The following is a 21,730-nucleotide window of genomic DNA, read 5'->3' as shown; positions in this document are numbered from 1 at the left end:
AGTTGGATTTTCCCTATTTCTTCCACTATTTTTCAAGGATCATTGTTCCCTTCCTGAAAATTCCACTCAGCAATGATTCCAGGTTTTTCTCAACAAATGTTTTTCTATAAGACGGATGTCAGAAAGCTGAAATTTAATATACAAGTTTTTCAGAGACTCAAAGTGTTATTTTCAAGAGGCAAATAAGCCTTTTCCCTTTTTTATCCCCACATTAGTAGAATACAATAGACTTCTTAAAACACTAAGACAAATGCTGAGAATGGGGCACTTTTAAACAGATAAAAATGATAGCTTACATTTATTGGAGTTCTTATTCTTTATAGACCCAGTGTTAAGAGCTTTAAACATGTTATTTAATCCTCACAACGCTTTGATGCAAGTGGGGTAGTAAGGAAACTGGGACTTAGAGAGATTAAGTAACTTGCTTAGAGTTACAGGTCTAGTAGTTGGCAGTGCAAGGATTCATTTCATATGTGGAAGACTCTGGAGCCTGTGCTCTTAACCACCATGCTATCCTATGTCATAGACAATATAATATAAAAAGCTTTAAGTAATATAATAATAGCAATACGATGGCTTATTGTACACAGTTCAGTACACCGGGGTGTTAGGGATGGGAAACAGTTGCATATAAACACTAATTGCCGGATGGTGGTTGCTAAGCCCTGCAGGGAGTGGAAAATGGGGAGTTGCTGTTGATTGGGCATATAAAGTTTGAGTCATGCAAGATGAAAAAGTTCTAGGGATCTGCTGTACAACATTGTGCTTATTGTTAATCATCTCATATGATTATTTGCCATCAGATATCTTTTTTAGTGAAGTGTCTATTCAGATATTTTGTCCCCTTTTATTGGATGGTTTCTTTTCTTATTAATGAGCTTCAAGGGTTTGTTATATAATTTGGATACAAGTCCTTTATCAGATGGGTACTTTGCAAATATGTTTTCCCAGTTTTGGGCTTGTCTTTTCGTTTTCTTAACAGTATCTTTTAAAGAGCAGAAGTTCTTAGAAGTCCAGTTTATGAATTTTTGCCTTTGATGGATTGTTCTTCTGGGGTTGTATCTAAGATTTCTTTGACAAACCCAAAGTCACAAATATTTTCTCCTGTATTTTCTTCTAGACGTTTTACAGTTTTAGGTTTTACGTTTAGGTCTGTGATTGATTTTGGGTTAATTTTTGTATGTGGTGCAGTGCGTGATATGTATCAAAGTTTTCTGGGTTTTTGTTTTTGGCATGTAGATATACAACTGTTCTAACATCATTTGTTGCAAATACTGTTCTTCCTCTACGGAATTCCTTTTGCACCTTTGCACTGTCAAAAATCAGTCATCCATATATGTATGGATCTGTTTCTGGACTGCTTCTGTTCCATTCATCTGTTTGTCTTATCTTGATGCTAATACCACACCTTCTTGATTACTGTAGCTTTATAATAAAGCTTAAAATCAGGTATTGTTAACCCTCCAATGTTGTTGTTCATTTTCAGAATTGTTATGGCTATTCCAGGTTCTTTGTATTTCCATATGAAACCTTGTAAATTTCTACCCATAAAGCCTGCTGGAATTTCGATGGGGATTGCATTGGATCTGTAAATCAATTTGAGGAAAATTGACTTCTTATCAATGTTGAATCTTCCAATCCATGAACATAATATATCTCTCCATTCATTTAGGTCTTCCTTAACTTCTCTCAGCAATGTTTTGTAGATGTACAGAGGTTGAACATATTTTGTCATATTTACCCTTCAGTATTTCATATTTCTTATGCTATTATAAATAGTATTGCTTTCTGTTTCTAATTGTTCATTGCTAGTGAACAATTACATAGAAGTACTATTGATTTTTGTATATTGCTTCTGAATATCCTGAAACCTTGCTATTGCTTCTGTATCCTGAAACCTTGCTAAACTCATTTATTATTTCTAATGACTTTTTTTTTTTTTTTTTTGCGGTATGCGGGCCTCTCACTGTTGTGGCCTCTCCCATTGCGGAGCACAGGCTCCAGACGTGCAGGCCCAGCGGCCATGGCTCACAGGCCTAGCTGCTCCGCGGCATGTGGGATCTTCCCGGACCAGGGCACGAACCTGTGTCCCCTGCATCGGCAGGTGGACTCTCAACCACTGCGCCACCAGGGAAGCCCCCTCTAATGACTTTTTAATAGATTCCATAGGATTTTCTACATTAAGATAATCATATAGTCTGCAAACATAGTTTTACTTCTTCCTTTTTCTTTTTCTTATCTTGTGACTCTGACTAGAACTAGTACATTGTTGAATAGAAGCAAAGAGAGCAGAAATCCTTACCTTATTCTGATCTTTGAGAGAAAGCATTCAGTCTTTCACCATGAGATACGTTCGTGATAGGTTTTCAGTAGATGCACTTTATCAGGTTGAGGTTGTTCCCCTACTATTGTTAGTTTGTAAGAGTTGTTTGATTTTTTATTTTTTAATCAGGAGTTTATGTTGGATTTTGTCAAGTGGTTTTTCTGTATCTGTGGAAATAATCATATGGTTTTTTTTTTGCTTTGTTAATATGATGAATTACATTGATTTTTCAAATGTTAAGCCAACTTTGAATTCCTAGTATAAAATCCACTTGATCATGGTGTATTTTTTTATATTGGCTTCAATTTACTATAATTTTTATATTTTTTTGCATCTGTGTTCATGAGATATATTGGGTTATAGTTTTCTTGCAATGTCTTTGTCTGGTTTTAATACCATAGTAATGAGAAAGTATTCTCTCCTCTTTAGTTTTATAAAGAGTTTGTGTAAAATAGATGTTATTTCTTCCTTAAATGATTGGTTTTTGCTCATGAAGCCATCAGGGTCTGCAGTTTTAATTATGGGAAGGTTTTAACTATCAATTCAGTTACTTTAGTAGATATAGGCTATTCAGGTCATGTGTGGGTTTGTTTAGTGGGCTTCATTAGTTTGTGTCTTTCAAGATATTTGTCTATTTTATATAACCTGTTGAATTTATTGGTATAAAATTGTTCATAGTTATCCCTTAACCCTTTTAATCTGTAGTCATGTTACCCCTCATTCTTGATTCTATCCTTATTGATATGTCTTCTCTTTCTTTCCTTATTAGTCTGCTTAGAGATTTATCAGTTTTATTGAGCTTATTAAATCTTTTATTTTCATTAATTTTTCTATTGTTTTTCTGTTTACTATTTTATTTCCACTCCGATTTTTATATTTCCTTTCTTCTGCTTACTTTGGGATTTTTTTCTTTATTTGCTAATTTGCTGAGGTAAACGGTGAGGTCATTGACATAGACCTTTCTTCTATTCTAATATAAGCATTTTAATGCTATAAATTTCCCTGTTAAGTACTGCTTTAGCTGTATTTCACAGATTTTTGTATTTTCACTTTCATCCAGTTCAAAATACTAATTTGCTTTTTGATTTCTTCTTCATCTCAGGGATATTTCTGGGGAATTTCCAGATATATATCTGCTGTTGATTCCTAACTTAGTTCTGTTATGGTCAAAGAACACACTTTGAACAGCATGAATTCTTTTACATTTATCCAGAATTTTTCATGAGCCAAAATATGGTCTGTCTTGGTAAATTTTTCAAGGCCTTTATAATACTTGTGTCTGGGGTGTCCCTCAGGTTCACTGATTCACTAGGAGGACTCACAGTACTCAGCATATAGTCATTCCCATAGCTATGCTTTATTACAGTAGAATGATACAAAACAAAATCAGCAAAGGGAAAGGTAGATGGGCGAAAGTCCAGAGGAAAGTGGACACAAGCTTCCAAGTGTTCTCTCTCAGTGAAGTCACACAACATGCACTTAATTCCTCCAGCAATAAGTTGTGACCTGTGTGAAATGTCTACCAGGAGATCTCATTAGAGATTCAGTGCCCAAGATTTTTATGGGGGTCTGGTCACATAGACCTCCTTGCCTAAAAAAAAATACCAAAATTCCAGATTTCCAGAAGAAAAGCAAGTATTCAGCATAAACAATATTGTTTGTACAAACAAATTAGGCACAGTGAGCCATTCTTCTTAGTTCTTGGAATGGTGTGAATCCTCTTGAAATCTACGTTCCCAAACTTCAGTAAGGGCCAATCTTGTAAGCAGGCTTTCTAAGGGTTAGTAGTCTTAGGCCTGTTATGTTAACTCTTTTCTGCACAATAGTATATTTCTGTTTCTCTCCTCTGAGCCTTTATGTTATTGTTGTGAGACAGTTTATTTATCTAAATGTTATAAACCCCACCATATAAAAGTCAGTTATCTTTTAAAGAGTTGTGAAAAAAATCTTATATGTTAATCCACATAGTTCCCATTTCTGGTGCTCTTCATTTCTTTTGTCGTATTTTTGTATCTGATGTCATTTTTCTTCTGCCTAAAGGACTTCTTTTAACATTTCTTATGTTATGGGTCTGCTGGTAACTAATTATTAATTTTTTCAGCTTTTATATGTCTGAAAATCTTTATTTCATCGTTATTTTTGAAAGATATTTTTGGTGGGTATAGAATTCCAGATTGACATGTTTTTTCTTCTCATAATTTAAAGCTTTAGGTCTACTGCCTTCTCATTTGCATTGTTTTTGACAAGAGATCTGCTGTCATCCTTATCTTTGTTCCTCTGTACTTAATGTGTCTTTTTATTCTGTGGCTGCATTTTTTTTCTCTTTATCACTGGTTTTGAGCAAGTTGACTGTGATGTGCCTTGGTGTCATTTTCTTCATGTTTCTTGCCTTGGGGCTCATTGAGTTTCCTGGGTCAGTAAGTTTATAGTTTTTGTCATATTTGGAAATTTCATAGCCATTATTTACTTAAATATGTTTTTTTGTCCTCCACCTTTAAGGACTCCAGTTACACCTATACTTAACCACTTGGAGTTGTCCCACAGTTCACAGATGCTCTTTTTATTTTTTTTAATAGTTTTTTTATGTTTATCTCTTTTTTCTCTGTGTATTTCATTTTGCATTGTTTTTTTGTGGGTTTTTTTTTTGCGGTACGTGGGCCTCTCACTGTTGGGGCCTCTCCCGTTGCGGAGCACAGGCTCCGGACGCGCAGGCTCAGCGGCCATGGCTCAAGGGCCCAGCCGCTCCGCAGCATGTGGGATCCTCCCGGATCGGGGCACAAACCCGCGTCCCCTGCATCGGCAGGTGGACCCTCAACCAGCGCCACCAGGGAAGCCCTTGCATTGTTTTTATTACTGTGTCTTCAAGGTTACTCATCTTTTCTTTTGTAATGTCAGATTTGTCCCAAATCCCATCTAGTGTATTTTTCATTTCTGATGTTTTTTTCTGTAGAAGCACAATGTGGGTCTTTTGTATCTTCCATGTCCCTTTTGAACAGATAGAATATAGTCGTGGTTTTAATACTTTTCTCTGCTAATTCTAACATGTGGGTCAGTTCTGGGTCAGTTTCGGTTGATTGGTTTTTCTCCTACTTATGGCTCATATTTTCCTGCTTCTTTCTGCTTGCCTGACAATCTTCATTTGGATGCCAGACATTGGGAGTTTTACCTTATCGGGTGTTGGATATTTTTGTATTCCTATAAATATTCTTCAGCTTTTTTCTGGAATGTGACTTACTTATTTGGAAACAGTATGATCAATTTTGGGTCTTGCCTTTAAAATTTGTTGAGTAGAACCAGGACAGTATTTACAGATCTCATTATTCCATACGACTGAGTCAAGGTCTTCCTGGATTTATCCAATGTCCTGTGCATTGTGAGGTTTTCCATGCTGGCTGGTAGGAGCAGGCACTATTCCTGGCCCAGTGTAAGCTGCAGATACTCTTGTCTCCAATCCTCATACTTGCGCTAATCACTATCCTGCTGATTACTCAAGGGTTACTCCCCACAGGTCTCCAGAATTATTTCTGTACAGCTCTCTCCTTTCCAGTACTCTGTTCTTTGAACAGTGGCTGCCTTGGTCTCCCTGGATTCTCAGCTCAGTCTACTCAACTAAGGGAGTCTGCCAGAATCTGACTGGGCTCTCTCTCCCTCCATAGTGGTCTGAAAATTTTCTCAATGTTGTGAGTGGGCATAGGGTTTACCTCATTTGTTTTTCATCTCTCAGGGATTACTGTTTTTCATTGCCTGTGTCTAGTGTCTTGAAAACCGTCATTTCATATACTTTGTCTAGAGCTTTATATGTTTGTTCTGGAGTTGTTTTAGGTGGGAGGGCAAATCTAGTCCTTGTTTCTCCTTCACCAGAAGTGGAAATTCATGTCAGATTTTTAAAAAGAAAATTATAGATGAAATGAACCAGAGCATCAACCCATCTCTCCTTAGAAAATGACTGGCTTGAGAGTTAGACTTGGGTTTTCTGTAAGCTAAAATACATATTTACTTATAATGATGAAGAAAAATATGGTTATTATTTGCACAGAATAAATCCCACATGTCACATTAGCAAGACTTTAGTTACTAAGTGGATATGTGTGACTTCAGCCTTCTCAGTAACTTTTCTAAAAGAAAGGAAAACTAGTCTTTAAAAAAATATATCCTGTCCTCTCTGGACACTAGCTCTAAGGCACATTTTCTCCCTTCCCCCAGCTTCCTGTAGGAATATGATTGTTTGTGTCTTGGCCAGCATCCAGGCCTTGCCTGTGATGTGTACAGAGCTTCGAAAATAACAGTTTTTCTTCCCTGAATGTCTTGTTACTTAATGGCCCTCTTGTTTATGACAGAAGCCTTTAAACAGGAATTTATCCTTGAAAGGTGTCAAACAAATGATTCATTTCTTTTTATTATAATATGGTTCAAGTGATTTTCAAAGACTTTGGTTTGCATCCTATAACTGTCTTCCTGTAGCCCTGCTGTCCTACCAAAGCCAAGTCTATAAACATTTCCCTGCAGTTAAGAATGGAAAATTCATATTCACTGTTTTCATTCACTAATTCATTTATTAAATGTTATTAAATGTACATACCCTGTGACAAGAACTGTCCTAGTTAATAAGGACTTACTAGGTTGGGTGATTGTGGTAGGGTAAGTTGATGAGATATGAGGGTAGAAGTGTAGGGGCTGAAATGATTATATCAGATACATATCATTGATGACTGTATACAGGAGGGCTGTGTGGAATGCAAAGTTATTCATTAAAAGCTTGTTTAAGTACATGGTAAAAAGCAAGAGATGTTGAGAATCTGAACTGTATGACTGTCATTCATTGAGGATTAACTAGGTTCTGAACTACGAACTTAATGTACATTTTCTTGTTTAGCCTTATGAGATAGATGTTCTTATTATCCTCATTTTACAGATAACAAAACTGAGGCTTAGAGTAATCTGGCAACACCTCCAAAGATTATATCATTATGAGCAACAGTGGAATGGGAAAAGAAAACAGAAATTATATCTGGGAGATATTCCTCAAGAATAATTGATAGGACCTGTGACAAATTAGATGTAAAGGTCAAGAAAGAAGAAATCCTGGTGAGTCCCAAGTTACTATCTTGGGAGACCAGGCAGATGGTGATATTTCATTAACTGAGATAATGAATGGAAAATAAAGAATAGGTTAAGGTGAGTGAGAAAATAACTTTAGTTCTAAACATTTTAAGTTTGAGATATCTATTGGAAATCCACATAGATAACTCTTGTAAATTGCTGGAAATGCTATACAGGAGTTTAGGAATGTGATATGGAACAGATATGTAAACCATCACCACTTAGATGGTTATAAAAGCCATCAGTCTGTTCCTTTGAGATTACCCAGGGAGATCATGAAGAAGAAAAAAATAATAAAATATAGAACCTAAGATTGGCAATATTTTAGGGATGGGCAGAAGAGGAGGAATCATTAAAGATATATCAGGAAGAGAGGACCAAAAAAAGAACTAGAAGAAAGTGTTATTATGTAAAGCCCAAGAACGGAATGTATTTCAAAAAGTGGGGATTTATTAGAAGTGTTAAATACTAAAGCATGGTTAAGTATAAAGACTGAAAATAATTCATTGGACTTAAAATTTAGGAAGTCTTTAGTGTTATTACCTAAAACAATTTCAACAGAGTAACATGGGAGGAAGCCAGGCTAGGATGAGTTACTGCGGTGGAAGTGAAGATGGCAAGCATGGCCCTTTCAAAATGTTGCAGGGGGGTGGGGGTGAAAGGGAGAAGGGACATAAGTCAGAAACTCAAAGGGATGAGGGCTCCAAGAGAGCCAGTATGTTCTCAATATCCTTTTCATTATGTTTGTTTTAAATAAATGTGTGTGGGAGGGAGGTGATTAGGTTACACTGGATTCTTTTTTGGCTTGATCATGTGGATAGTAATAGCAGCTACCAGAGTTAACCAGCAGACTCTGTCCTAGGCACACTACATGTATTAACTCATTTTAATCCTCACATGTCATGGTTATCCCTGTTTTAAAGATAAGGAGAACTGAGATACCAAGAACATAAGTCACTATCCTAAGGTCGCACAGCCCATAAGTAACAGAGACTGGATACAAGCTGAAGCATCCTGGCTCTGAGTCCACAGTTTTACCCACCCTGCTCTCTATGTTTCCCTGCTCACCCAAAAAGTGACTCTGCTTTATTTAATCTTTTTTTTTTTTTAAACAGAAGTTATCTGGAATGAACATTTCTCAAGCTATTATCTTTAGATTGTTTTCTAGGACCTGCTTCAAATTGCTTTACATTCTTCCAAAACTCATTTCCTGGGGTAGGAGTACCTGCCAATTGTAGTCCTATTCCTTAGTGCCATAAATAAGGAACAGATCCTAAAGAGATTTGACTCTTGTAAATGGAATAATGAGTCTTCTAGAAACTCAGTAGACAAATGAGCCCTGCCTTGGTTTAATAAATATACTTGAGAAAAAAATAAGCATGTTTTTTGACTTACGTTTGGCACTAAAGTGATATCAGGTTTTGTCTGAAGAACATGTTTTTATCCTCTGCTCTGTGTAGGGAATAGCATACATGGCCTGAACCCTAAGAATAAGCCTGAAATTATCTTTTGTTCTGAGGAACAGAGGTACTTCCAGGCTAGGCTGTGCAGCCATAATGGAAGAATGTGAGGAAATACAGCTCTGCTCCTGTTTGCACGAGACCTTTGTCTGTATTACATACACCCTTTCTTCTGCCAGTCCTGTGACTGACTTCTTTTAAGATGATTCATAGTTGTTTTCCATGAGTAAATAAGCTTTAGTCTAAATCCAGTTAGAGCTCTTTTGCCCCCACTTCCCCTTCCCCTTTTCCTCTTGCTGCAGCTGTTTATATTTGCATTTGGACGAGCTGGTCTGTTAGCCTTAATGCACTTTTGTTTGTTTTTTAAATGTTTACTCTTTGCCATAGTTAAAGAAAGGTCAGTTTTCTCTATAAGCCTAGATATATAATTACTTGTATTGATGGTCTCACAGAGACTGTTTCCTAGAGAGCATTCATTTGTCTGTCACAAGCCTAATTTGCATTGAAGAGATGCACACACAGATCTGAGTCTTGAGTGGTTATTAAATTTCTTTAAAAAACTGCCTTCCAAAGCTTGTCTTATTTGTATACCCTGTTGGAATGTTTGTCCTCTTTGTGTATTTTTCTTCAACATTTTATTAGGAAAATTTTCGGATATACCCCAAAAAAGGACAATTTTACAGTAAACCCTCGTTTACTTGCCTTGATTATATCATTAATATTTTATTATTTTTATCACATATCTATCTATCTGCCCATCTCTTTAACCACGCATCATTTTTTACAAATTTCAAAGTAAATTCCAGATGTCAGTATACTTTGGAATATTTTGAGAAGGATGGGATGGTGTTCCCGTTCTGTTGCCACCCTGGGACTGCCACTTCTTGGGTGCCAGGGGTAAGAAGACCACATCTGTTACTAAATATATGGATTAGCTCATCTTTTATCCCTTGGCTCAGCTATAGTTGCAGTGGTCATTTCTCACTGGATTATTTCAGTGGTTTCTGCCTTAGAAAATCTCTTGGAAGCCAGTGGATATTCTAAACAAAGAAGCATTTATTTAGGAATATGAACTCCACAGAGGGTATTCATTACCTCCGTGTTTCACAGTGCAGGCCAAAGTGCCCTCTTGTTCGTATGCCCTAAATTTATTGTTGGTGCATAGGAGGTATGGCTTTCTTTTATCATATTGATCTGACAAAAGCATTAGATTCTGAGGTACAGAAATTGTTTCTAGGCTGTTCTTGGTGTCTACAGTTGTTTTACCATATGGTGCTGGGCTAATTTTGTCTGTTCTTCCCTTGAGGCTTTTGTAAATTGATTACATTTTTAGAAATATTTTAAAATAACTTTTTAAAATGTCAAAGCTTTCTCAGTAGAATAAAATATGATGAGAGATTACATCAACATGAGAACAAGTTATCTTAATAGAGTTTTTCTCAAAAACTTCAGCATTTAAGTTGCATCTTTACTTATCCCATATTATAAATTGGCACCGGTCATATTCATGAAACCCCCTTTTGATGCAAAATGTTAAGTAATCTTGGACCTGAAGAGATAGGTCTGTTAGTTTAGAAAGCAACTGAGTGTCTCAGAAGCTCTTCTCTCTCTGGAAGGTCAAGCATGCATTTCCTAAAGGGGAGCACAGGAGAGGTGAAGGAGAAAGAAGCCAGCCTAGCCAGTCAGCTAAAGTCTACTCAATTCTGGTCATCAGTAGTATAACTCATGACCAGATTTCAGACTTAATAGTGACATCCTATAGAGCAGCAACATAAAATAATAGAAAAAAACCTGAATTTTGGAGTCAAAACTAGGTTTTGATTCTAGTTCTGAAACCAGCCGTGTGACCTTAGATCTCTCTAGGCCTAATTACACTTATCTCAAACCAATTGATCTATTTTCTCCTTCCTCGCTGTGAGTCCTGTGACTGCTCAGCCAGAGCTCAGCATATGTCTGAGTGTCTGCCCACGAAGGGCACTCAGATACCCAGGAACCCCCCTGCATGGTGAGCAGCCCCCTACTATCAAGTGACATTATGGAAAATGGAGTAAGGAGCTCCAAGAATCAGTCCCTCCACTGAAGCAAGTCTGACAGAACTCTAGAGTTTTTCAGAACTCTAGAATTGCTAAGCAAAGCAAGAAAAGCAGATTATGAAACAGTACCTATAGTATGATTTTTGTCTTAAAAATAAGTATATATAATACAGACAAAACTCGGGAAAAAAAAAAGTGGATTGTGCGGGGCTTCCATGGTGGTGCAGTAGTTAAGAGTCCGCCTGCCAATTCAGGAGACACAGGTTTGAGCTCTGGTCCAGGAAGGTCCTACATGCCGCAGAGCAAAAAAGCCCGTGCATCAAAACTACTGAGCCTGCGCTCTAGAGCCCACGAGCCACAGCTACTGAGCCCATGCACCACAACTGCTGAGCCCATGTGCCATGATTACTGAAGCCCACACGCATAGAGCTCGTGCTCCCAACAAGAGAAGCCACCACAATGAGAAGCCTGCGCACCACAATGAAGAGTAGCCCCCGCTCGCCACAACCAGAGAAAGCCCGCATGGAGCAATGAAGACCCAATGCAGCCAAAAATTAAATAAATAAAATAAATTAATTAAAATAATTTATTTTAACTAAATAAATTGTTTTTAAAGTGAATTGTGTTTCTCTCTAGCCAATGGGAGTAAAATTATTATTTTGTTTATCGGCTATTCCTAAAGTTTCTGTAGTGAGTATGTATTACTTCCATGTAGAAAAGCAAAAGTAAAATAGAACAGTTTGGCAGTTTCTCAAAAAGCTGAAACATAGAGTTTCCATATGACCCAGCAATACCTCTCATAGACATATACCCAAGAGAACTAAAAACATCTGTACATAAAAACTTGTACATGGGAGGACCTGCAAGATGGCGGAGGAGTAAGACATGGAGATCACCTTCCTCCCCACAGATACATCAAAAATACATCTACATGTGGAACAACACTTACAGAACACCTACTGAACGCTGGCAGAAGACCTCAGACTTCCCAAAAGCCGTGTGACTGACTGGGTCTTGGTACTCCGGCCGTGTGTCGGGCCTGAGCCTCTGAGGTTGGAAAGCCGAGTTCAGGACATTGGTCCACCAGAAACCTCCTGTCCCCTCATAATATCAATTGGCAAGAGCTCTCCCAGAGATCTTGATCTCAATGCTAAGACCCAGCTCCACACAACGACCAGCAAGCTACAGTACTGGACACCCTATGCCAAACAACTAGCAAGACAGGAACACAACCCCACCCATTAGCAGAGAGGCTGCCTAAAATCATAGTAAGTTCACAGATACCCCAAAACACACCACCAGACGTGGTCCTGCCCACCAGAAAGACAAGATCCAGCCTCATCCACCAGAACATAGGCACTAGTCCCCTCCACCAGGAAACCTACACAACCCACTGAACCAACCTTACCCACTGGAGGAAGACATCAAAAACAACAGGAACTACAAACCTGCAGCCTGTGAAAAGGAGACCCCAAATGCAGTAAGTTAAGCAAAATGAGAAGACAGAAATACACAGCAGATGAAGGAGAAAGGTAAAAACCCAGCAGATCAAACAAAAGAAATAGGCAGTCTACCAGAAAACGAATTCAGATTAATGATAGTAAAGATGATCCAAAATCTTGGAAATAGAATGGAGAAAATTCAAGAAACGTTTAACAAGGACCTAGAAGAACTAAAGAGCAAACAAACAATGATGAACAACACAATGAATGGAATTTAAAATTCTCTAGAAGGAATCAATAGAATAACTGAGGCAGAGGAACAGATAGTGATCTGGAAGATAAAATAGTGGAAATAACTACTGCAGAGCAGAATAAAGAAAAAAGAATGAAAAGAATTAAGGACAGCCTCAGAGACCTCTGGAACAACATTAAACACACCAACATTCAAATTATAGGGTCCCAGAGGGACTGAGAAAATATTTGAAGAGATTATAGTTGAAAACTTCCCTAATATGGGAAAGGAAATAGACAATCAAGTCCAGGAAGTGCAGAGAGTCCCATACAGGATAAATTCAAGGAGAAACATGCCAAGACACATACTAATCAAACTATCAAAAATTAAATACAAAGAAAAATATTAAAAGCAGCAAGGGAAAAGCAACAAATAACATACAAGGGAATCCCCATAAGGTTAACAGCTGATCTTTAAGCAGAAACTCTGCAAGCCAGGAGGGAGTGGCAGGACATATTTAAAGTCATGAAAGGGAATAACCTACAACCAAGATTACTCTACCCAACAAGGATCTTGTTCAGATTCGACGGAGAAATTAAAACCTTTACAGACAAGCAAAAACTAAGAGATTTCAGCACCAGCAAACCAGCTTTACAACAAATGCTAAAGGAACTTCTCTAGGCAGGAAACACAAGAGAAGGAAAAGACCTACAATAACAAACCCAAAACAATTAAGAAAATGGTAATAGGAACATACACATCGATAATTACCTTAAATGTAAATGGATTAAATGCTCCAACCAAAAGACATAGACTGGCTGAAGGGATACAAAAACAAGACCCATATATATGTTTTCTACAGGAGACCCACTTCAGACCTAGTGGCACATACAGACTGAAAGTGAGGGGATGGAAAAAGATATTCCATTCAAATGGAAATCAAAAGAAAGCTTGAGTAGCAATTCTCATATCAGGCAAAATAGACTTTAAAATAAAGACTGTTACAGGAGACAAAGAAGGGCACATAATGATCAAGGGATCAATCCAAGAAGAAGATATAACAATTGTAAATATTTATGCACGCAACATAGGAGCACCTCAATACATAAGGAAAATGCTAACAGCCATAAAAGGGGAAATCGACAGTAGCACAGTCATAATAGGGGACTTTAACACCCCACTTTCACCAATAGATCATCCAAAAAGAAATTAAATAAGGAAACACAAGCTTTAAATGACACATTCAACAACATGGATGTAATTGACATTTAGAGGACACTCCATCCAAAAACAACAGAATACACTTTCTTCTCAAGTGCTCATGGACCATTCTCCAGGATAGATCATATCTTGGGTCACAAATCAAGCCTTGGTAAATTTAAGGAAATTGAAATTGTATCAAGTATCTTTTCTGACCACAACACTGTAAGACTAGATATCAATTGCAGGGAAAAAAACCTGTAAAAAATACAAACACATCGAGGCTAAACAATACACTGCTAAATAACCAAGCGTTCACTGAAGAAACCCAAGAGGAAATCAAAAAATACCTAGAGACAAATGACAACAAAAACACGATGATCCAAAACCTGTGAGATGCAGCAAAAGCAGTTCTAGGAAGGAAGTTTATAGCAATACAATCCTACCTCAAGAAACATCTCAAATAAACAACCTAACCTTACACCTAAAGCAATTAGAGAATGAAGAACAACAACAACAACAAAAACCCATGTTAGCAGGAGGAAAGAAATCATAAAGATCAGATGAGAAATAAATGAAAAAGAAATGAAGGAAATGATAGCAAAGATCAATAAACTAAAAGCTGGTTCTTTGAGAAGATAAACATAATTGATACACCATTAGCCAGACTCATCAAGAAAAAAGGGAAAAGACTCAGATCAATAGAATTAGAAATGAAAAAGGAGAATTAACAACTGCCACTGCAGAAATACAAAGGATCATGAGAGATTACTACAAGCAACTATATGCCAATAAAATGGACAACCTGGAAAAAATGGACAAATTCTTAGAAAAGTACAACCTTCTGAGACTGAACCAGGAAGATATAGAAAATATAAACAGACCAATCACAAGCAGTGAAATTGAAACTGTGATTAAAAATCTTTGGCAGGGGGCTTCCCTGGTGGCACAGTGGTTGAGAGTCCGCCTGCCGATGCAGGGGACACGGGTTCGTGCCCCGGTCCGGGAAGGTCCCACATTCCGTGGAGCGGCTGGGCCCGTGAGCCATGGCCGCCAAGCCTGTGCATCCGGAGCCTGTGCTCTGCAATGGGAGAGGCCACAACAGTGAGAGGCCCGCGTACCACAAAAGAAAAAAAAAAATCTTCCGCAAACCAAAGCCCAAGCCCAATGGCTTCACAGGCGAATTCTATCAAACATTTAGAGAATAGCTAACACCTATCCTTCTCAAACTCTTCCAAAATATAGCAGAGGGAGGAACACTCCCAAACTCATTCTACGAGGCCACCATCACCCTGATACCAAAACCAGACAAAGATGTCACAAAAAAAGAAAACTACAAGCCAATATCACTGATGAACATAGATGCAAAAATCCTCAGCAAAATATTAGCAAACAGAATCCAACAGCACATTAAAAGGATCATACACCATGATCAAATGGGGTTTATCCCAGAAATGCAAGGATTCTTGAATATATGCAAATCAATCAATATACACCATATTAACAAATTGAAGGATGAAAACCGTATGATCATCTGAATAGATGCAGAAAAAGCTTTCAACAAAATTCAACACCCATTTATGATAAAAACCCTCCAGAAAGTAGGCCTAGAGGGAACTTACCTCAACATAATAAAGGCCATATATGACAAACCCATAGCCAACATCGTCCTCAATGGTGAAAAACTGAAATCATTTCCACTAAGATCAGGAACAAGACAAGGTTGCCCACTCTCACCACTACTATTCAGCATAGTTTTAGAAGTTTTAGCCACAGCAATCAGAGACATAAAAGAAATTAAAGGAATCCAAATTGGAAAAGAAGTAAAACTGTCACGGTTTGCAGATGACATGATACTATACATAGGGAATCCTAAAGATGGTACCAGAAAACTACTAGAGCTAATCAATGAATTTGGTAGAGTAGCAGGATACAAAATTAATGCACAGAAATCTCTTGCATTCCTATACACTAATGTTGAAAAATCTGAAAGAGAAATTAAGGAAACACTCCCATTTACTATTGCAACAAGAAGAATAAAATACCTAGGAATAATCCTACCTAAGGAGACTAAAGACGTGTATGCAGAAAACTTTAAGATACTGATGAAACAAATTAATGATAATAGAAACAGATAGTGAGATATACCATGTTCTTGGATTGGAAGAATCAACACTGTGAAAATGACTATACTACCCAAAGCAATCTACAGATTCAGTACAATCCCTATCAAACTACCAATGCCATTTTTCACAGAACTAGAACAAAAAAATTCACAATTTATATGGAAACACAAAAGACCCCGAATAGCCAAAGCAATCTTGAGAAAGAAAAACGGAACTGGAGGAATCAGGCTCCCTGACTTCAGACTATACTACAAAGCTACAGTCAGCAAGACAGTATGGTACTGGCACAAAAACAGAAATGTAGATCAATGGAACATGATAGAAAGCCCAGAGATAAACCCACGCACATCTGGTCACCTTATCTTTGATAAAGGAGGCAAGAATATACAATGGAGAAAAGACAGCCTCTTCAGTAAGTGATGCTGGGAAAACTGGACAGCTACATGTGAAAGAATGAAATTAGAACACTCCCTAACACTGTATACAGCAAACTCAGAATGGACTAAAGACCTAAATGTAAAGTCAGACACTATAAAACTCTTAGAGGAAAACATAGGCAGAACACTCTGTGAGAGTGTTCAGCAAGATCCTTTTTGACCCACCTCCTAGAGAAATGGAAATAAAAACAAAAATAAACAAATGGGACCTAATGAAACTTAAAAGCTTTTGCACAGCAAAGGAAACCATAAACAAGATGAAAAGACAACCCTCAGAATGGGAGAAAGTATTTGCAAATGAAGCAGCTGACAAAGGATTAATCTCCAAAATATACAAACAACTCATGCAGCTCAATATCCAAAAAACAAACAACCCAATCCAAACATGGGCTTAAGACCTAAATAGACATCTCTCCAAAGAAGATATACAGATTACCAACAAGCACATGAAAGGATGCTCAACATCACTAATCATTAGAGAAATGCAAATCAAAACTGCAATGAGGTATCACCTTACACTTGTCAGAATAGCCATCATCAAAAAATCTACAAACAATAAATGCTGGAGAGGGTGTGGAAAAAAGGGAACGCTCTTGCACTGTTAGTGGGTATGTAAATTGATACAGCCACTATGGAGAGCAGTATGGAGGTTCCTTATAAAACTAAAAATAGAACTACCATATGACCCAGCAATCCCACTACTGGGCATATACCCTGAGAAAACCATAATTCAAAAAGATTCATGTACCACAATGTTCATTGCAGCACTATTTACAATAGCCAGGACATGGAAGCAACCTAAGTGTCCATCAACAGATGAATGGATAAAGAAGATGTGGCACATATATACAATGGAATATTACTCAGCCATAAAAAGAAACGAAATTGAGTTATTTGTAGTTAGGTGGAAGGACCTAGAGTCTGTCATACAGAGTGAAGTAAGTCAATAAGAGAAAAACAAATACCGTATGCTAACACATATATATGGAATCTAAAAAAAAAAAAAATGGTTCTGAAGAACCTAGGGTAAAATAGATAGCTAGTGGGAAGCAGCCACATAGCACAGGGAGATCAGCTCGGTGCTTTGTGACCCCCTAGCGGGGTGGGATAGAGGGGATATAGGTGGGATAGAGGGATATGTATAGCTGATTCACTTTGTTTTACAGCAGAAACTAACACACCATTGTAAAGCACTTATACTCCAATAAAGATGTTTAAAAAATTTAGTCATTAATTTTAAAAAAGAAAAAGAAGAAAAGAAACTTGTACATGAATGTTCATAGTAGCATGATTCATAATAGACAAAAAGTGGAAATAACCCAAATTTTTGTCAGCTGATAAATGGGATAAACAAAATGTGATATATCCGTATAATGGAATATTGTTCAGCAGTAAAAAGGATGAAGTAATGATACATGCTACAACATGGATGAACCTGAAAAACATGCTAAATGAAAGAAGCCAGACACGAAAGGCCCTATATCATATGATAATATATATGTGAACTGTCTCGAATAGGCAAATCTGTAAAGACAGAAATTCTCTGGTTGCCAGGGGCTGGGGGAAACGGGGACTAGAGAGTGACAGCTAACGGGTGTGTGGTTTTTTGGGGGGCAATGATGGAAATGTTCCGGAATTAAATAGTGATGTTTGCAACTTTGTGAATATACTAAAAATCACCAAATTGTATGCTTTAAAAGGGTGAATTTTATGGCATGTGAGGCTCAATAAAATAATGTTTAAGAAAAATAAAATAGAATCTGTTTAGCTAAGACACTAGAATTAAGAATATTTTTGGCAAGTTAAAGTCTAATTTTTCACTTAATTCTGTAATTACATATGTATTTTAAAAGAGTACGTTTTGGTAAGGAGATGTGAATCAGGAAATTATAAGTAACCATGTAGGTGTACCTCCACAGCCTTTTTTTTTTTTAGTGAAAATTTGGGACATTTTAAAACTTACATAGGAAACAGTTTGCTTCTATTATTAGAGTTTGGCTTTACATTTTTAATTTTTGTACTACTTTTGGAATTGTTACCTTTTTTTTTTTTTTTTTTTGCGGTACGCGGGCCTCTCACTGTTGTGGCCTCTCCCGTTGCGGAGCACAGGCTCCGGACACGCAGGCTCAGCGGCCATGGCTCATGGGCCTAGCCGCTCTGCGGCATGTGGGATCTTCCCGGACCGGGGCACGAACCCGTGTCCCCTGCATCGGCAGGCGGACTCTCAACCACTGGGGCACCAGGGAAGCCCTGGAATTGTTACCTTTTTGAAAATGCTCAGCTATCATTCTAATGGCTTTCAGACGGTTTTAAAGGAGTGTTTACATGAAGTGTGCTTGTGTGTGTTTTTCGAGTAAGCTGCCATCTCCAGATCCCAATTTATGATGTATAAGTGGTTTAAGTATGTTCTAGAGTAATATAAGCCATACTAATAGATCTGATTTCCCCCTTTATGATTTCCCTTTCTCCTATCCTCGTTCCCTTCCCACCCCTGGACTTTATTCTTCAAAATATAAAATGGGGTGAGAGTGTAATACCTTGTTTTTAATTAATTCTTTCAGTAAGCATTTATTTAGCATCTACTGTGTGTCAAGATACTGTGCTAAGGTAAATGATACAGAAAATGAACTTTTAAAAAATAATAAAATGAAAAAAAAAGATACATGTAGAACTACTCTTGAAACAGTTAAAAAGGGAATTCCCTGGCAGTCCAGTAGTTAGGATTCCTGGCTTTCACTGCTGGGGGCCCAGGATCGTTCCCTGGTCAGGCAACTAAGATGCCACAGGCCACACGCTGTGGCCCAAAAAAAAAGAAAGAGTTATGAAGGCATTTAACTCAGATGAGGGAGGTCAGGCAGGACTTGTTTTTACCATCAATGTAATTAGAAGGTTGATCATTGGAACCAGGTTATATCTGTTATGCATTTTTAGAGAGCAAGTAGAGCTCATGCTTGGTTGGCCCTTAGCACATCTCACAACTACATAAGCACAGAAAAAAATCTCGAGAAAAGCAATAGGAATTTGTCCCCAAGACGTGTGTGTGTAAACCAGAAATCTTTTTTTTCTTCAGTTGGCATGAATACAAGCATTACAGGTGCAGAGACATTAAATGAAAATTTGGTTTCTGCTTCCTTGACTGCTTAACATATTGAAAACCTTTTAAACCATCACAGTTTTTAGGGGTTTGCTTCCCTTAATATACTTACTAGATTTTTAAAAACTACCATTGTGAACTTAAAGGAATTACTCTTTTTATTGGTATTTTTAAAGACACAAGTTCTCTTTACATTGCTTTCTACAGGACTGACGCTGTAAGCCATCCCGATTCCCTGCCACACCCCAGCCTCTCCCCCAGAAACTCCAACCCTACATCTCCCCACAATCCAACATTTTGAAGGTTATCCCCAGGCATAGAAGGAGGCCTTAAGAACCCTGCATTTTGTTACTTTTGCATCCATCCTGATTGCCGGTGCCTGGGCCATCTCCATTGCTTAATAATTTTGAATATCACCCTGACTTTCTGCCTGTAACGTAAATTATTACTGTTTTAACTATGCTTGTGTTCTGCCAGCTACAGTATCAAATAGCTCTAGCTCATGTGCAATTGCTTATCTGTGTAGAACCAAAATTCAGAGTTTTATTATTTTCTGAATAACCCAGAACACCATCATACTATAACTCCCAGTGGTCTCCTAGACCATACTGGTTTTTTTGTTTATTTCTCTCAATGTTGATGGTTTGGCCTAAGTTCTGTGTTCTCTTATTGTTCCTTCCAGTTCGCTTTGCACCTTACAGGCCTCCCGATATCTCCCTGAAGCCGCTGCTCTTTGAAGTGCCCAGCATCACTACAGAGTCAGTGTTTGTTGGCCGGGATTGGGTTTTCCATGAAATAGATGCTCAACTTCAAAGTTCAAATGCCAGCGTGAACCAAGGAGTAGTGATCGTGGGGAACATTGGGTTCGGCAAAACCGCCATCGTCTCCAGACTGGTGGCCCTCAGCTGCCACGGAACACGGATGAGACAGATCGCCTCAGACAGCCCACATGCCTCCCCGAAACGTATGTATCCCTTTTTAAAGAACTCCATGTGGTGGGATAGGGAGGGTGGGAGGGAGACACAAGAGGGAGGAGATATGGGGATATATGTAAATGTATAGCTGATTGACTGTGTTATAAAGCAGAAAGTAACACACCATTGTAAAGCAATTATACTCCAATAAAGATGTTAAAAAAAAAAAACACTAAAAAAAATTTTTTTTAAATAACTCCATGCTTCATTGCTCTGAAATTTTTTCCGGCATCTTTGTATTAAGTCTTATATCCTTTCATTTTCTGATCTGCAAAACCTGACTGGCACGTGAGAACCATTAGCTCAGAGTCGAGGGAAAGAATGTAATACTCTGTTGACATTTAACCCACATATCCAACAGTCACCTGAGAGTGACTGAAAAAACCTTTCTCTCAGAATAAATGTATGCCTCTTCCCTCCTGACTGTCTGGCTGGTCTGTCCTTTGGATGATGACTACAGCAATTGCCTATAAGAGCTTGTTTGCATCCATCACTGTCAGCGTTTGCTCAGCCTGTGTGCAGGCTTCCTGTTCACACCGGCACAGTCTGTTTGCGGCCTTCATTTCCTTGCGATCGATGTCAGTGTTGCACTGCTTGGGCTTGAACTTCGTTGTGTCCTTGAAGGGTTTCTCCTGCTTCTATGTGAAAAGATGCTGAGATCTCATATATATTTATGCTTCTTTCATCACAGGCAGGTGCAGCTTAATGATCGCCATCAGGATCCTGTTTATTTGTTTTTAAAATACTTATATGGTCCTTAGTACCAGGCACTCTCTAAGAGCTTAACAAACATTCATTCATCCAACCCTCTTATCTCTTTCAGAGAGGTAGTTCCTGTTATCTTCCTTTCACAGATAAGTGGTTTAAGGCTCAGAGAGGTTAAGTAAGCCTCCCAGGTTTCGTAGCCAGTAAATAGTGAAACTAGAATTTGAGCCCAAGCAGTCTGGTTTCAGAGGCCAGTGTCATGCATTTTGCTGTGCTCCCTCTCCTTATTGATGGAACTCACTTGAGTAAAGGAGATAAAAAGAAATGTTCTTATAGGGGTTCTTCCTATCCACACTATATGTATCGAACCAGTCTACCTGGCTTCTGCTAGTTATAAGAAAACAAAAAGAAACTCTTGCCCTGCTAGTCCCAATCAATAATCTGGCTCACCACAGATTTCCAGACAGCAACCACTGGAAATGGTTTGTTTGGGATCATAGCATTGTAGTTACAGAGTCTAGCACGGTGCTGTGGGAACTCAACAGGAACTCACTGGACACCCTCCAAACATCCTGGCTTCCTGTTGAAATTAATTCCTGTTTCA

At 38.1% G+C, this 21,730-nt stretch overlaps 1 protein-coding gene across 9 annotated transcripts in view; it reads left to right on the top strand.

Moving 5' to 3' along the window:
• The window catches only part of TANC2 (tetratricopeptide repeat, ankyrin repeat and coiled-coil containing 2), a 357,408-nt gene that overhangs the window by 243,448 nt on the left and 92,230 nt on the right, over nucleotides 1-21,730 (top strand). For all 9 annotated transcript variants that reach the window (XM_004275661.3, XM_049701636.1, XM_049701638.1 and 6 more), the window contains one exon: nucleotides 20,130-20,411. In XM_004275661.3, coding sequence (XP_004275709.1) covers nucleotides 20,130-20,411 — 282 coding nt within the window. The remainder of the gene's footprint in view (nucleotides 1-20,129; nucleotides 20,412-21,730) is intronic.

This window comes from Orcinus orca, chromosome 19 (genome assembly GCF_937001465.1).
Source record: "Orcinus orca chromosome 19, mOrcOrc1.1, whole genome shotgun sequence".
In the NCBI taxonomy this organism is placed as follows: Eukaryota; Metazoa; Chordata; class Mammalia; order Artiodactyla; family Delphinidae; genus Orcinus; species Orcinus orca.
This window is presented reverse-complemented; position numbering and strand designations above follow the sequence as displayed.